Source organism: Poecile atricapillus, chromosome 4, assembly GCF_030490865.1.
Source record: "Poecile atricapillus isolate bPoeAtr1 chromosome 4, bPoeAtr1.hap1, whole genome shotgun sequence".
Taxonomy (NCBI): domain Eukaryota; kingdom Metazoa; phylum Chordata; class Aves; order Passeriformes; family Paridae; genus Poecile; species Poecile atricapillus.
Window position 1 is genome coordinate 48,115,036 of NC_081252.1, and position 17,882 is coordinate 48,132,917.

The 17,882-nt window shown below is 33.6% G+C and overlaps 1 protein-coding gene across 1 annotated transcript in view; it reads left to right on the forward strand.

The window, feature by feature from the left end:
- SGCZ (sarcoglycan zeta) overlaps positions 1–17,882 on the forward strand; it is a 228,935-nt gene that overhangs the window by 46,062 nt on the left and 164,991 nt on the right. The window contains exon 2 of the mRNA XM_058838251.1: positions 1,069–1,263. Within this exon, the coding sequence (XP_058694234.1) occupies positions 1,069–1,263 (195 nt within the window). The remainder of the gene's footprint in view (positions 1–1,068; positions 1,264–17,882) is intronic.

Here is a 17,882-nt window from a genome sequence, read left to right on the forward strand (position 1 = left end):
GCTTTGAAATGCAAAATTGATTGTTTTATCTGGTTTATAAGTTTGTTGGGTTTGTGTTTGTTTGTTTTGTATTTTTGTGGATTTTTTTTTTCTTTTTTCTCCTGAGCACAAAACCTATTAAAACAACATTTCTAATGGGCATATTGCAGAAGGAACTCTTACATAAACAGAATGAGATTGCTTTAATTTAATTTTTAAGTCACAGAGAAAATTTAATACCTTCCAGTCCAAAGGCAATGTGACAGCTGAATATGAATATAAATATCTGTAAAAGAAAGTTAAGGAGAAAAAAAAATTAAACTGTTTCTTATTAAATGGCATAAATACTTTTGTTCTAAAGAAGTATTAATAATAAGTTCTTTAAGCAGTTTGCAAGCAGTTACTGCTTGCTTGTGTGTGAGAAGAATTTAAACTAGTTCAGAAATTCAGCAGATTATAGTTGTATCCATCTCTTAAAGGGAAAAATGTTTTGGTTTTGTTTTCTTTTGTAAAATAAGGAGGCATGTATAATAGCATAAATTATGAATTTAATTTTTTTTAATATAATAGAAGTGTGAAAACTTCATTTATGAAAGATGTATTTTCATAAGGTGAGATTTTTCTTCTGTTTCTATGAGAGAGTGTACTGGTGTGTACTGGCTACAAGCTATATGGAGAAACTTACCTTTACCTCAGTACAAAAGAAAAGGTACATTGCTCTCTTTCCCCAGAACCAAATTTTACTGAATGATCATGAGATCAAAGGACAATGAAACAATATTCAGAATTAGAGTGTATGATAAATTCATGGATTACTTTTATATTTTAATAGTTTCTTGCTGATAAATTTGAAATTCAAATCCAATTCTAAATAGAAAGCAAAGTTTGCTTTAAATTCATGAAATCCATCAAATTCCTACTAGATGCCTAGCAAAAATAACAATGATGTGGTTAATGCTAGATGAATATATCTCTTCTGTGCCCATAGAAACTGATTTTCTATCCATTCTGAGATAATTTTCATGTAATATTATGTGTGAACAACAGACCTCTCATTCATTTACTTATACTTACATCTTTCTTTTACAGATGACACGAGAGCAATATATATTAGCAACACAACAGAACAGCCTTCCAAGGACTGAACATCCTCAGTTTTACCCAGTAGGGATTTATGGATGGCGAAAGAGGTGCTTATACTTCTTTGTCCTTCTGCTGTTGGTTACCATGATTGTTAATTTAGCAATGACAATATGGATTTTGAAGGTTATGAATTTCACAGTGGTAAGTATTACAGCAACTTTATATACCTCATTTCTTCAAGTACTAACTTCTAGTTTCTTTTTCCTTTACCATGTTATATAGAGATCTTATAATTTTGGAGGAAAAATTGTATGTACTTCTTTGAATGTTAGTTCAGATATTTATACTTTTTATATATATTCTGCGCTGAGTGGACTGGTGCCCTGCCTATTCTGATGTTTTTGGTTAATCATAACTTCTGAAATTATATCTGGATCTTGGAGTTTTTTCTTTGTTTGTTTGCCCAAATCAAAAATGTCATGATGACTGCCCTAAGCATCTTTTGTTTTCTTGTCATTACTAAATAACAAGCAAGAGCAGTTTACTATATCTGTTCTGTATAGTATCTCCCTTAGGAGGGAACTGGGTTGGTCACATCAATTTATGGTTCCTTTTAGAGTGGTTTTTTTTGGTTTTTGTTTTTTTGTGGTTGTTTGTTTTGGGTTTTTTGGGGTTTTTTGGGTTTTTTGGGTTTCTTTGTTCTTTGTATTTTTTTAAGGTTTACTGGCAATTTGGACTTAGACAATTAGAACTTAGAGTGGCTATTTTGGTGTTGATGAGGGATAATGTGAGCCTAAAAGACACATACTTTAATGTGTCAGTCTCTGGCTGTAATATTTAATATCAGCAAAGTGTTTCAGCTGTACACTTGAAAGAACATCTGTGTTCAATGGAAACTGGTAGTTGTGTGCTAGCTGGCAGCAGAGTAGTGACTTCTTGTATATCAAAAGAAAAGAGAGAACTCTACACAGTTTAAAATAGCAGTGTTTCTGCTAGGATCAGTGCAGTCTTTGTCCCTGGATTTTAACCTTCACAATCCATATTTTGATGTAGTTAGTTATAACTTTCCAATTCCTATTTCACAGCCCGTTTCTCTTCTCCATTAGTTTATTGGAAATAAAAGAATAGCCAGAAAAAACAGCATAAAACCTGTGTCTAAAATTGTACTGTATCTATTGACGATCTGTAATGCATTGGGTTATCTGAAACTGTTGTCTGGTGAGACATATTGTGCAAATACATTTATTCTTCTGAGTTTTTGTCTAGTGGATCAGCATGTTGAATTCATATTTTAACAATGGTATGACTTTAATATTCATGTACCGAAAAGTTTGTGTGAATCTTTTGGGGGGGGTTGCCTTTTTTCAGAGGGGTCTTTCTTTTCTTTTTTTTTTTTCTGTTTTTTTTCTTTTTTTTTTTTTTAATGCAATGTATTTTCAAAATAAGACACATAGGATATTTTTGCTTGTTAGAAAAATTATTCATTTATACTGGAAAAATATTTAGGCATAACTTTTTTAAACAATTTTAAAATATAAATTTTTAAAAGGCACAGAATTTTTCTCTGTGCAGAAGATTGCATTCCAATAGAATATTTGAAAGTATTATTTCCATATCTAGGGATTGTTTGACCTTCCACACTACAAGATATTATACCACTATCCAAACACTATCCAGTTTATATCTTTTCAAATTTGATCATGCAATTTTTAAAAACAAAACAAAATGAGAAATTTTGAAATATTTTTCTTTCCAGCATGTCAAAATTTGTTGGAAAGTTCAAGGTTTATGGTGAATTACTGAATCAGTGCAGGCTTCTTGTGCAGAAAATCAACAGATTATTGTATCTCTTGTAATAAAACACCTTTTCCTTGATCATATTCAAATACATTTTTTAAATTATGTACTGAAGAATGAGTTTAGTTTTGAAGACTCTTGGAATGGTATAGGAAGTCTCCTACTTTGATTAGTTAGTATTCACATTGGAATCTCTGTATGCTAGAAGATTGCTAGAAAATTTTCACATTAAAAGCTGAGTAACATCTTTATACTCTTGTCCTTGCATGCACGTTTGAGCATAAATGGGAAATTTGTATTAAGTCTGAAAGGATCACATTCTTAGGGGAAGGTGTTTGAGTAAAATAATTTAGTTTAGGAGCTTAAAGTTCTTGTATTTGAAAAGGCAGTGGCTTTGACATACATATATATATTTATTCTATGTGCATATATGTATGTACAGATAGGTATAAACTAAGAAATATTATTTGTATGACTGGAGAGTGATGTAAAACCAGAAGTGCAGCTAGAAACCTCAAGAGTGTTCTCTTGAAAGGGGAATATAGCCACAATAAAAATAATTGCTGAAATTTGACTGCTTTGACATTTTGACATTATTTTAAGTTATTTCCTGTTTTAGCATAAGCCAGTGTGGAGCTTTCTATAAAGACAATAGTAATTACAACATTTCAAGGGGTCATGAAGAGCCAGGTCATGGTTTGTCATTGCTGTCTGACAATTGCAACACTGTTAATTTGTATTGGCTGTCGACTTTCTATTTTTAACTGTAAAGCTACAGCCACTGACAATTTGGCATAATAAAAGGCTTTCTGCGATTAAGTTTCTAGTTGGAAAAGTTTTCTGAATATACTGACCTTGCACATAAAAGTCACATTCTGAATCTGAGCTAGTTATCCCACGCTCTTTTTATACTCAGAGTGTAGAAATAAGGTCTTCTGTAAAGCATTCATCTCATAGTAAGGTAGGCAACTGGCGTGAATTTTTCTTAAGGACAGATGTTGAATATCTTATCAAAGAAGTAATTTTAAAAAAAGTTTCTTTTCAATTATGTAAAAGCATAGTACAGGCAAGGTGTGCTACTCTCCTTGTATCAGATTATGTAATATGACTAGCAAAAATATAGAAATGTTCAGGGATGTAATCTCTTCATCCAGTGGTAAGAAGGTAAGAAACTGGAAAGGTAATACAAGTTACAAGTAATTTCCCTGATATATAATATATATCAGATGAGCAAGCTAAAAGTAATTAATATTTGTGGAGCAGGAATATTAGATGGAAGACTCATACACATAGTAATAATTTTTGAAAGATGTTTTCCCACTGGTAGCTTAGAGAGTAAGACAAATATATATTTAATATATAGTTGAGTTTTGTTACCTCCCTGTTCAATTATCTTTTGAGAAAGATGTGACTAAGGAGGCCAGTGGCATCTTGGCCTGTATCAAGAACAGTGTGGTCAGCAGGACTTGGGACATGATAATCCCTCTGTACTTGGTACTGGTGAGGTCACACCTCAAATACTGTGTTCAGTTTTGGGCCCCTCACTTCTACAAGGACATTGAGGTGCTGGGGTATGTCTGGAGACAGGCAACAGAACTGGGAAATGGTCTAGAAAACATGTTTTATGAGGAATGGCTGAGGGAGCTGGAGGAGTTCAGCCTGGAGAAGAAGAGGCTCGGGGTGCCCCATCGCTCTCTACAACGAAAGAAGGGTGTAGGGGGATGGGGCTTGTTTTCTTCTGCCATGTCTCAAATGAAAGAATGAGAAGAAATGGCCTTAAGCTGTGCCAGGGGAGGTTCAGACCACATATTAGATTTTTTTATTATTATTTTTTTTCCCCACTGACAAAGTAAACATTGAAATAAGTTGCCCAGGCAAGGTGTGATGTCATTGTCTCCGGAAGTGTTCAAAGGGTATGTAGCACCTGGGGATATGGTTTAGGGGTAGTTGTGGTGGTATTGGGGGGATGGTTGGACTGGATAATCTTGAAGGTCTGGTGTTCAAAGAAGACATGCAAAATATCATGGAAAAATCAAGCCAAGAACTAAAATCTGTAACTTTTGTCAGTATATAAAATAACAGTCTTAGGGGACTTGGGTTTCATGGAACACTTACAGTTTCCTTTCCTTGTACTAACCTTGCCATGGTTCACAGGCCACCCCATGGAAACGTCTGTCTTTCACTTTCCATCAGAATGCAATTATCTCTCACTTAGTCTATGTTTTACGAGTTTAATGAAGCTCAAAGCTGTTAGTCACTTTTTTCTCTCCATACAGTTACTATACTAGGGATTTCAGGAAGGATGGATGCTCAAGTCATGACTTGGTACCAGAGCCAAGGCATAAAATATTGGTGGTTTTGTGTTTAGAATATCCTGGTTATAGATATATGTAATATATGTGAATTTTAAAGGCTTGTGAAGAAAAAAATGTTTTTCTTTAATGTGCCTGCATTCTTGTTGACTTGTTTTTACATGGACCACAGCATAAGTAATTAGCTGATTTTTTTTTTTTAAGAGCTAATTACTTCAGCATTATTCTCTGATAAAATTTTTGATTTTGTATCATTTTTAAGTTATTCTAACCTCAACAGAGCTATAATTTTATATAACTTATTCTTCATATAGCTGTAAATGGATAAAGCATATTGACATTCTGTCAATCTGATTAATTACTTTGTAAAATAGATTTACTGTATATTTTTGTTACTAACCAAATACCAGTGTAGCAATACATGACTGAAAGTTTCCTGCACATATTTCAAATTAGCTTTATAAAAGGGAATTCGAAGCATTCCTCTTATTGTAGGGATGTGACATTGTGAAATAACATGGAACAATCAGCATAGAAGTGTCGATCCAGCTCTTGGTGGAGGAGGCATTTCATAACATCTCTTTTATACTTTTTCTAATATGTGCACAATTGGCATTGATATCAACACTTATTTAACAGTTTTTCCTTTCTTTTTTTCCTGTTTTTTCTTTCCTTATTACATGACATTGATGTGTGGAGTTTACTAAAGCTAAAAAAAAGGTAATATTAGAAAAAATGCTCACGTGAATGCCTTTAGTTCTTAGATCTCTTTTTGTGGCCTGTGGCAGCCACGTAGCACCAAGTTATTTTAATGGTTTTGGTTGTATGTTTGGTTTTGTGTGTCTTCATATTCTGATTACCCCTAGGAATCCATGTAAGAAAAGATGTTTTGTGACCCCCTGTAAGAATGAAGCTACCTGCTTCAGATATTTTCTCTTGCTGTAGTTGCAGTTTTGAAGTCAGTTTTGACTGCTGTCATGATACAATGATGTCTGTATTGATCCATGTTAAACTCCTCTTGCCAGAACTACTTTTAAGATCAGGAACCAGACAACTTATCATCTGGGTAGAGATGATAAGTTATTTCTCCAGGGACTTTGAACAGTGCTTTAGCTTCAGATATAAGCAGAGTGTAAAGAGCAGTTTGAATTTCCTGGCTAGAACGTATATGGTTCATGCCCCCAACTGACCATGCTCTGCTTGCTGGCTGCCTAGCTCAGCATTCACCATGTATGGACTGCAGGTAGTTTGCAGGTGGAATGTCTGCCTGAATATACACAAGCCAAGTAAACGTGGTTTCTTTCTTATATGACAGTATAAGAAGATATATATGAGGCAGATTAATATATAGATATAAGGCATAAATATGCAACCATTTGAATAATTTCAGATTATCCCTGTATTCCTTTACAAGTTTCAATTTTACAACTGGAAACTTTCAGATCTGCAAAAATCTGAATTATAATATTATTAAGATTACTTATAAAGACAAGTAAACAAGATATATTTTCCTGGGTTTTGGTTAATGTGCAAGAAAGTGGAAATCTTTGAAATATTTAACTCTCTATGTTGGGACACACACATGCCTCTGATCTTTACATCCAATATGGAAACAGCACTCATAATTTCTTTAAAAGTACAATTTCTTCATTGAAGCTATAATTGGACGCCTAAAATGGTACAGAACTAAATCAGCTCTGTTCAATGCTTTTATCTAGATGTAGACCAAACTGTCTTGGCATACTGAAGAAAAACAAAATCTATTTGTGAAACTATACTGTAATAGTAATTACCCATTTCTCAGCAAGCATGACAGCGATATGAATAATTATATTTCTAATATTCTTTGGCCACCCCTATGTCTTTACTTGATGGTCAAAACAATATTTGGTTATCAGTTCTATTGGTTCTGCTGAGCTATGTGATGAAGATAGCGTTTTCACATAATAACTAATACAATTTCAAGTAGAACTAGGGCAAGGGTCTTCTCCATTTCATAAACAATCTGTCAGATCTGTCCAATTTGTAGCAGGTTGGCATTTCAAAATTATGAAGTTTTGTAATTTTACTTACCTCAAAAATAATTTTTTCATTTGGCAAACAGAAAACTACTTTCATTTGACAAAGGCAGCAATTTGTTACTAGGTTTTGAATAAATATGAATACCAGCAGTTGATATGTATTTCATAAATTTGTTCTGTCACATCTGCAGGTTTAATTTACTTCAATGGCAATAATTTATTGTCAATAATTTTTTTGAAATTGTAAATTATCTCATTATTAAATCTTTTTATCTATTAATATTAATATTAAAAATATTTCTCTAGATCTGTCAGTATTTTAGCTTTCAAGAACATAATGTCAAACATTACATATCAACCTTGTAACAGATTTTATTGAAAATTCCAGTGAAATGGCTGTATATTCCTCAGGAATATTTTCTGCACAGATTTGTAATTCTTTTTAAAATTTGACTTTTAAATGTTTTGAAAAAATGTTTAGAAAATCTTTGGCCAGCTAAAATGAGTATTACAAACCAGATGTCTGCACATCGACATGTATACATGTATGCACAAAGTCTTTTTTATAAAACTGACTATGTTCCCCTATCCTTATGGTGCACTGGAAATCAGAAATTTCAGCTTCTTGAATGAATCTGTCAGCTCCATGAATAATTCAACAACTTACTGATAGAATGACAGCAAATTAATCTTGCTGTGAGTTAATTTTGCTTGGACTTTTTTATCCCATTTTTTTAACATTCATTTAAAAGCACAACTTTAGAGGACTGGAGGGTATTTTGTACAACTCGTGTCCTCTTTCATTTTCAGTGCCACAGGCAAGAGTGAGCTGATTTATTCTTACTCTCTTTTGAACATTTCACGTATTTCCTGTCTTGAGCACAATGAAAAACTCATTTTAAGTATTTCTAGTGCCATTCCTCTAAATCACTTTTTTACCTCATCTTGTATGTGTATCTCCTGTATTGCATATCTCATTTCCTAGTCCTTGTATGAAGGAAAACAAACAGTATCTGTGCAAATACAGTGTAGGTTTACCTGACTGTAAGTAATTAATATTAAATCTGTTGTGTCACAGTGGAAAGGTGACTAATCTGACATGAAGTTTGTGATACATAAGGCAACAGCTTGCATGAACAGTCAAGTCACTGTTAAGCATATTTTGTTAGGAATATTATAGTACTAGACATCTGATGGAAAGATATCTTTCTGTAAAAAGTAGGAAGGTTTTGTTTAAAACAATTCTATTTAATAGCACTTCTCAGCAAACATTAACTCCTTTGCTTAATGTGCAGGTTACATTATTGATCCTGTGCGGCTCAATGCAGATCTTAAATTATTTATTTTATTTCTGAGATTATATGTCTGTACATTTTGGGGTTTGTTTCTGAGAAATGATCTGATGAATAAAGGATCAGATAAAATCAATTTCTCACTTTTATATTTGTTTGTTCATTCGGATTTAATGGCAGAGTACAAGTAGAGTTCCCAACAGAAAAAGGGAGTAAATATGTTGCACTTTAGACAGTCTTGTAAAAATGTGATTTAATTAACTGTAGAAATATTTATTCTATTTACACAATTGCTTAAACTATTTCAACTTGACATTGCAGTGGCTTTGGAAATATGTACTGTATAATGTAGGTCTTGACTTCCTAGAAAAAACTGCCTATTAAAAAGGTTTACTTTGTAGTCATGCATTGAGAACGTGAAGAGACATTTGCCTTTCCAAGGCCACCTCTTGCTCATTTGTCTCACTGCTTTAGATTTGTTTCATTGGGTGTCAGGACCGACTTGCAATCAGCTTAAGAGACACAGATATAACTTGTACCTGTATGCCAGGTGAGCTGACCAGCATTTCAAAGGTAGCTTGCCCCGTGTTTCAAAGTGTGGATGGCTGCATCCTCTACCCTTCACTGGAGTGATTCTGACTGTGCATTATACCATGACTGGTGCAACCTCTTATAAGGGCCTTAACATTCAAAAAAAGACAGTGTGGCTACAGGATGTACAGGAAATTATCATGTGTTCAAGCTGAGTGAACAATGTTTACTAGACAGCTTATTAATCCTTCACTGTGTAAATAGGCTGGAACGAGTATCTCAGAATTTTTTTCAAACATTTGCTTTCATGAAAATGGAATTAACTTAATTTTTATTAAAGGCTCTCTGTTTCCTTTCTGTGTGTATTCTAGCATGACATTAGTGTTTATAGAAAATGAGATTTTCAAAAGAATATTGTATAAATACAATTTTGAATTCTTTAAGGTTTATTGAGTAAGATAGTTCTGACACTTATATTCGTCCAAGTGAATATATAATAGCAGATATTTGAAGAATGGTCTTGATGTGCAGTCATTTTTAATTAGGGGAAAAAAGAAGAAAAAATTAATTTTGTATGCCAGGGTTCATAAAAATAATCAACAGAAAGTCATGAAAAGAAAAGGCAACTAATGCATCAGCATGTTTGACTCAAGTGGAGTAACTAAATCAGAGTTATTTTTATAGTTCAGGCCAAGCAGTAATATTTTGTAAGTTTATTTAGCAGTGATTAGAGAGATACCAAACCACTTGAACAAACTTCAGTTACTTAAAAGCACCAACAGTCTGTATGAATGACGAAACGTGTCATTCTTATTTCGTTTCGATTATTGGGATGATTTATCTGAGTAAAGAGTGCAACTAAAAAAATTACATTCTCTTAGCATCCTGCTTTTATTTGTACAAATCTTCCATCTTGAAATAAATACAGCTCTGTGTATTAAGTACAAGAGCAGAATGTACTTATGCAAATCTAGCCTAAATTAGACCTAGAACATTTAGGAATTATAATAAAAGAGAAACAGGAAGATAAGATGGAATACGTAGTGATAAATGTCTTGCATTTCCTCTTCTTTCTTACAAGTCAGGATATTAAATGTGTGGTTGGAAGCCCAGACAGGATTAAATGATGAATCAAATGTTTCACTGATGCAGAAGCAAGGACATTTTTTAAGCTAAAAATGTGAATAAGGGGCTTGTCTGTCCTGCAGCAAACGAAGAGAAAAATTTTCAAAACTTTTACCCAAAACTTACATTGATGGAGGTATCATTTCTATGCCTGAAAAACATATTTTACTACTGCTAGGTACCATCAAGGAATGAAAATCAAGAAATCAAATAAAAGTAGATTATAAATGGTATTGGCAGAGACAATGGAGAAGTAGTGGGAATACCACAAACAAGAAGTCAATGTCAATACACAGTCCCAAACCTCTTAATTGTAATCTAAATTTGGCTGTGTTTTCTGGAAAAGCCTGGTGCATCAGAGCTTGTCCAATGATTTGTTATTCAGGCAGCACATCCCCTGTCTTTTTCTTCTGCATACCCTGTCTGTTCCATCAGTGTTCAGCAATAATGTAGTCCTCACCATTTTACCGTGACACTCAGTTAAGTACAACAAATTGTGCACAGCCTTGTGCAAGATCTTAAGAGTTTTGAGCTTACTGTGTCTTGCAAAACAAAACTCCCCAAAACCCCAGATACATATTTTAATGTCTCAAATAATGAAATCAGCATTTTTGTGATGCAAAATCACAATCTATACAATTGTTTTAATTTTACATTTTCCTTTCCTCTCACCTCATTGATCTCTATTTATACAGTAGAGCAACATCAATAAATGTTTTCCCAAAGAGAAATTTCTAATGACTGTGTTTTCTTTTCTTATTATCATCAAGGCTCAGGTTTATAACAGCAAGGATGTGCAAGAGGGTAAGAGATTTGTCTACGTCAACAAAAAACTTATATTGGAATAAGTATACTAAAATAGGTATTAATTTATATATTAACTTTGACTAGTTAGAATTTTAACACATCTTTCTTCTCATATACTGGGTTGGCACAAGTCAAAAAATGAGAAGCAATTTTTTTTATAAAATGAAAATCAAAATTGCTACCATACTCTGCTCAGTTGAGGTGATATTTTAGTAGTAAAGGTAGATGAAAGCAGATGTAAAGATAGAAATTAAAAAAATATTTACTTGGTTATCATTGAATTATTCTTTCATCTTTTAGGGATGGAGCTTCATTTCCTTCATTTTTTTTCAGAAATATACAGTTCATATCAATAAGCTTTTGGGGTCTGGTCATGCTACATAGAAGTAACAGAGGGGACAAATATCTATATGAGCTTTATTGGCTGAAAAAGCAATATGAAAGACAGTTATTTTAAATAGTTTTGTCACATACGCTAAAATTGTTATTTATTTACCAAAATATGATGATCACTATTAAAAATGTGTTCATTTTTTGCATTAGTCAATCTAAAATAAAAACATATTATGGCAACAGTTTGCATGTGGATTTGTTCTTCAGACTGATTGATATATGCTTACATGTATATAAACATAAATAAACTTATTTTTTCTCAAGAGGGATGTAAAACTACATTTGATGATTTTCACAGTTTTTTTTTTGGTTCTTCAATAATTAAAATGTTAACTATAAAGGGAGAGGGTTGATTTTTAGGCTTAGTTCTGCATTATTTTGCTCTTACTTTTAAACTTCATTAATTATTTGCAAAATTATTTAAATTAAATCCTATCTACAGAATGCTACTACGGAAATCCTTTTGTCATGATTGCAAAAAGATACTCTTGTGGTACCTAAGGAGGACCTGTTGGACAAGAAAAAAAGGGCAGAGAACATGGCAACAAAAAGTGTCTGGCAGATACTAAACTTTGGGGAAATACTCTTGCTATAAACTCTCACATCACTTTTGATATTAAGTAGGAGTGTTATGGTCTGCAGTTCCTAATATAAAATGTGGAAAAATAAATATCCTGTTAAAAATTGTTATCTGAGCTTTTGTATAAAGACTCTTATACTTCTGTTTTAAGGTTTAATAAAGCTGTAACCTGGCACTTGCTAAAGGTTCACACATTTACTTTCAAGAAAATAAAATTCAGTGGCAGATAAGGGCATTTATTACTGTACAAATAAAAAAAATAGGTTTTGTAGTCTGAAGAAAAACATTACTGGATTTTGGATTCATGGTGTGTGTGAATAAAATTACTTCAGATATCCTAAGGTTCAGATGAAACCTGAGTCATATGTAAAGTAAAAAGTATAATGAAACACCTGATAATTCTTACCATTCTTAAAAATTCTGAACACACTTAAACCACTGCCTCAATCAAAATGAAATAAATATAGATTTTACATTAGGATACAGTATAATCACAGGATCTCAAAGGTATAAGCTCAGTTGAAATATCCTGCAGACTACTACTATTTGTTGACAGAAAGTCAACACAATGGACTTCCTGTTGGGAAGTCCTTTTAACTAGTCCAGTAATAAAATATTTCACAATACTCTTTTCTAGTTAACTGAAATTTATTAGTAGAGAATTACTGAATATTCAGTAAGCGCGCAGTGTATAAATGTACACACACACAAAAAGATATTCCTAAATAATTATTTTACATCAAATAGTCTTCCTGTATTACAGAGAACATTCTTACTTACTTACTGTGCATTAAAATCTCTCACTACCTGGTAGTGCACTCTGTTAAATATGATTAGAAGTATTTCTATAAACTTTTTCACACTTCTTTGTGGGTTTTTGTATGCTTTAGCACTTGGTATTACTTTTATACATGCAATCTAAAATATTCCAGTGTCAGGTTAGCAGTTAATAGCTAGGTTTTCAAAAGTAATTGGAAGTCATTCTTGATGACAGGTGCATTATTTGAAAAATATCATCCTGCACAGCTTTATGCCTGTTGGTGTGTTGCAAGATGCCCTCCAGATCCATTCTGCATGAAATATTTTGTTATCGAGCAGAGTATTTGTTGTGTACAGTACATATGCATAGCATGCTGGTTGGACTCTGGGAAATGACAGCTAAATAAACTAATGCTCTGCTATAAGGGGTGTTGAAGAGCTGTATGCTCGTGCAGGCTCTAAAAGCTCAAAGCATGGTGCTGGAAGTATTGATTCTCATGAAGGTGGAGCAGTAAGGTGTGCAAACAAAGAATTTCTGTGACTGGGCAGGATAGTGAAGATCAGGAATTGTAGGTTAGAGGTGTATGTGAGGCACACAAGTCTTTCACCTTCCCTTTCATTTACTGATGATTAGAAGTACCAATTCCTGGGGGAGTCCAGGAAAATAAGGCAGTTAGGAAAAGCTGTCCATATAGTCGTGAAGGCAGCTGAACTGGAGCTACAAAGAGATGGCTGTTCAGGCCACAGAAGGAACATTCTGTCATGTGTAGCCACTTGGATGGAGAGGAGTTGCTAAAAGTTGGGAAAAATGTTCCTCTAACAGCATCATCTGTAGTTAATCTGTGGAGAACTTCACCCCATGATGTGGATGTTAAAAAATTGATGGATATTTGAGAATTGAATGGGTAAATGCATGGAAGGAAAACATACCCCCCCAAAAAAAAAATCCTGGATCTGAATATCCTATTTTAATATTTGTGTGTCTGATGCTATTGGAAATGGACATTGGGGTTAACTTTAGGTCTCACACAGAATGGCCATTCTTATGATTTTTTGAAAACAGAGCTGAGAACATGATTTTCAGTTTATACATTATTATGCTAAACCTGTGGTTTGTATTGTGTGTTTCAATGCATCATGGTGTGCAGTCAAACTAGGAATTTAAAGATCACATTAAATCAATAGAACTAAATGGTTTAGTCTTAATCCCAGGAAATTAGAAATTATTTTAAATCTTTACTTCCTCCCATAAATGGATAAGAAAATAAAGAGGAAAGCTGAGTAGCAATTTTGTATCACAGCAGAACAAAGCTAAACTTATATCTTGTCAAACAAAATTCTGGATTTGAATCTGTAAGTTATTGCTCTCTGTCATAGAAGTGTATTAACATAAAATTTAGTTAACTAAACTATTTCCAAGCAATGTCTGCTTTCATATAATTTTGCGAACAGTTTAAGAGAAATTCTGAAGAGATGGTAAAAAGAACTATGTAAGCTGTTGGAATAACAGTTTATGAATATATTTCAGATACTTTCCCAGTAAGAATTTCAAAGAGTTTTTTTTTTCCTTCACATTTACAAATATACCTCTGTTTGTATTGGTTGTTTAAATTCTGAAAAAACCCCATCAGGATGCCGTGAATAGAAAACATTGATCGGTTGTTTCAGTTTTTGCCCTTGGGTTCAGATAATACCTTAGGCAATACAGTGTTACACTTGTATAAAATTGTCAAACAAAATGTTATAGATGTTCTCTTATAAATATTTTTTTCAGTTTACTGGAATGGATGAAACTCACTTCAAACTTACTAAAAACATAATCCATATACCTAGATTACTTTCTGTGCTTATTCTCAGATCGCTCTGTCCCTCTGCAAAATCTACAAGGAAGAGGCCACTATATGGGTAGCTGAGATAATTTAGGTATACTATTTTTTTTTATTTCTTTATTGTTGTTTATGACAACAATTTAGAGAAGCAAAAGCAGGTTTAAGCTATCTCTATCTTTCTAGAACTCATTATGGGTCTATTCCATTCTGGTGTATGCCTTGTATTTCCATGTGTGCACACCTGTGTGCACAGCTAGCCATGTGAATCATAGACAGCCTTTCTTATGCTGGCTGCATTTTAATATTCATCTGTTGCTTGTCCTCTGACCTTGATCAAGTCAATGTACAAGCAAGGATTGCCCAAAGCTTGTGCATATATTCAGGTTTGAATATACTCAGGATCTAGCTACAAAAAGATCATATCATGAGTGTTTTAGTTGATGTTTTAGGTTTGTCCATGTGATTGGGGATGATAAATATCTTTGAAATGGAGCATCATGACAGAATGCTAGAATATTTCCCACAGTTAGTTTTGGAACTAAAAATATTTGCACCTCCAATAATTTTTAAATAGAATAGCAGTTTTTATTTGACTGCTTTGAAAGTCATGAATCTTCAGGTAGACATAATAAAAAGCTGCATTTTCTTTCTTTGGTTTTATAAGTGAATCAGAATCATCATAGAATCATAGAATGGTTTGGGTTGGAAGGGGACCGTGATACTCTAGTTCCAACCCCACTAGCATGGGTAGGGGCACATTCAGTTAGATCAGGTGCTCAAAGCCCCATCCAACCCAGCCTTGAACAGGGATGAGACATTTACAGTTTCTCTGGGCAACCTGTTCCAGGGCCTCACAACCGTAAAGAGATAGTTTTTCCCTAATATCTAATCTAAATCTACTCTCTTTCAATTTGAGCCCATTTCCCTTTGTTTTTCACCACAAACTTTTGTAAATAATTTCTCTCCATCTTTCCTGTAAGTTCCTTTCAGATACTGGAAGGATCCACTTAGGTCATCCTGAAGCCTTCCCTTTTTCAAGTTGAACAATCCCAATTCTCTCAGCCTTTCCTCTTAGGAGAGGTGTTCCATCCTTCTGATCAACTTGGTGCCCCTCCTCCGGACCAAACGTTTACTCTGTTCCTATTTTTCCCCAATCCATTGTCTTCATCACTATTGCTTGTGGTTATCAAATCACCCCATGTGGTTATCTCATTGTGATTGATATAACCTGCATGTTATTTTAATGTAGTCATACTGCAGTGATGAGCATCAGGACAGAAACCCCAAGAAATAAAATGCCTTAACCACTCCAGTTTTATGTGGGCAGAATTATTCATATAGCTATACTTCAGAATTGCTTGTATGTATTTGAATTTCCTCATGCTGCAAAGTGAAAGCTTAAAGGTGTACAGGAAAGGATGTATAGGCAAGGAAAGAAGAAATAGGAGGCAGAAGAAAAGACTAATCAAATATGGTAAAATTATGAGATTAAAAAAATATTATGAGATAGAAAAACAGAAATAAAGAAAAAAAAGCCTCATATTAAAGAGGTTTCTTAGCTAATAGATGTATTAGCCAGAGGCAGCAATAAGTTTTAAAGATGAAAAACAATACATAATTCTTAGATCACTAAAATTAAAATGGTGACAGCACTAGCAGATATGATATATTGCAAAGAAGTATTCTAGTCTTTTGAATAAATCATTGAACAAGGACTCTGAAAATCAGACTTTGATTTTTAGCACTCTTTTCAGTTGCCTAGCTGAGAATAAATGAGATTTATTACTTCTAAATGAAAGTTGTTGGAAAACCAACTTGAATGAGAGCAGTCCTGAGAAGGATATGGGGATTCTGGTGGATGAGAGGTTTGACATGACCCATCAGGATGCAGCTCAGAGAGCAAACTATATCCTGAGCTGAGTGAAAAGAAACAAGGCCAGCAGTTTGAGGGAGGTGATTCGACCCCTCTACTCCACCCCTGTGAAACCTCACCTCGAGTACTGGTATAAGTATCTAATTTTTCTTTTTATTTCCTGGAATTTGTCATTCTTGCTTGTAATGGACTAAATAAACATCATTATTAAGAAAAGCCTTTCTGATAGTAATCTTCTTAATTATGGAAACCAGCTTTTTAAATATATAGTTTTGGAAAGGTAAGAAAAAGGAAATCAGTCAAGAAAAAATTATGGATAGAGGAAGCAACAGAAAAAAGAAAGAAAAGAGAATAGAAAGATATGAAAATCAGGACAAACCCAGCAACTGTGCCCTTTTTTTTTAAGTGTCTAATTCAGGACTAAGCAAATTTTACAAGGACAGAGATATACTCTGAAATATACCTAAAACTAGGTTCTTAGAGGGATTCTGGCATTTTATTCATGTGGAACTGTACTGAATATACTTTATTACCTTTCAGTGGAAATAGGCACTTGGTTTATTTTCTCTGAAAATCCTTGCTAGGGGAACTATAAATCTATTCTTAAAAATTATGATTACCTTTCACACCAGTGGAAGATAAATTCTAGCATATTTAGCAATACCAGCAAGGTGTTATTTATGCAGGTGTGAGTTTTCACACTGCCGCTACAGATGCAGCATGTGTGTGTTAGCAGAGAGGCACGAAGTAGATGGCACATTCATTTTTATATGATTTATGGGTTTATTTAAGTATGTTAAAAGTGTTTGAAATATATAGTAGGTACTCATTATTTGTCTCTTTATTACTTTGTTCAATTAAAGGAGGGTTATAAATTTTATATTAATTTAGAAATGCTTTTGGTCTCTAACGGTTATGATTTTGTGATGTGCTAGTGACATTAAATAAACACAATTGCTGGATGCTGGAATTTTTTTAGAAATATTTATTACTTACAATAAAACTGTCTCTAAACTCTATAATGATGCTGTAAAAATTACAATACAAGGAGAGAAATGTCTTTAGGAAGAAGTGGTTTCAGGCTTATACTAAGGCAGAGAAATTCAGGCCAAGTCTTGAAAATGAGAGTAGAGGAAAAGGGAAAAAAAAAAACATCAATGCAAATCATGTTGGGAGTTTCTGCTTGTTGATCTGGGAATCATTAGCTGGGTAGAGATAGCTAAATAAGGTCTAAGGAGTATAATTGGTGAGACAAAATATCAGTAAAAGTTGATGGATTAGCACAGAATTGTTGACACTGACAGCCCTGTGTTTTCCAGGGAAACACTGGTGTGAAGTGAGGGACCGATGCTGAACAATATGGCACATCTGATTTCATGCTGCTGGTGCAAACTGACCCTTGGCATTCTGTATGAGGTCAAAAGATTTCTGAAATTTCAGTGAACAGGGACTGTGGGCATGGAAGTTGACAGCTCAAATCAGGCGTGTGTTTTGCCTTTCA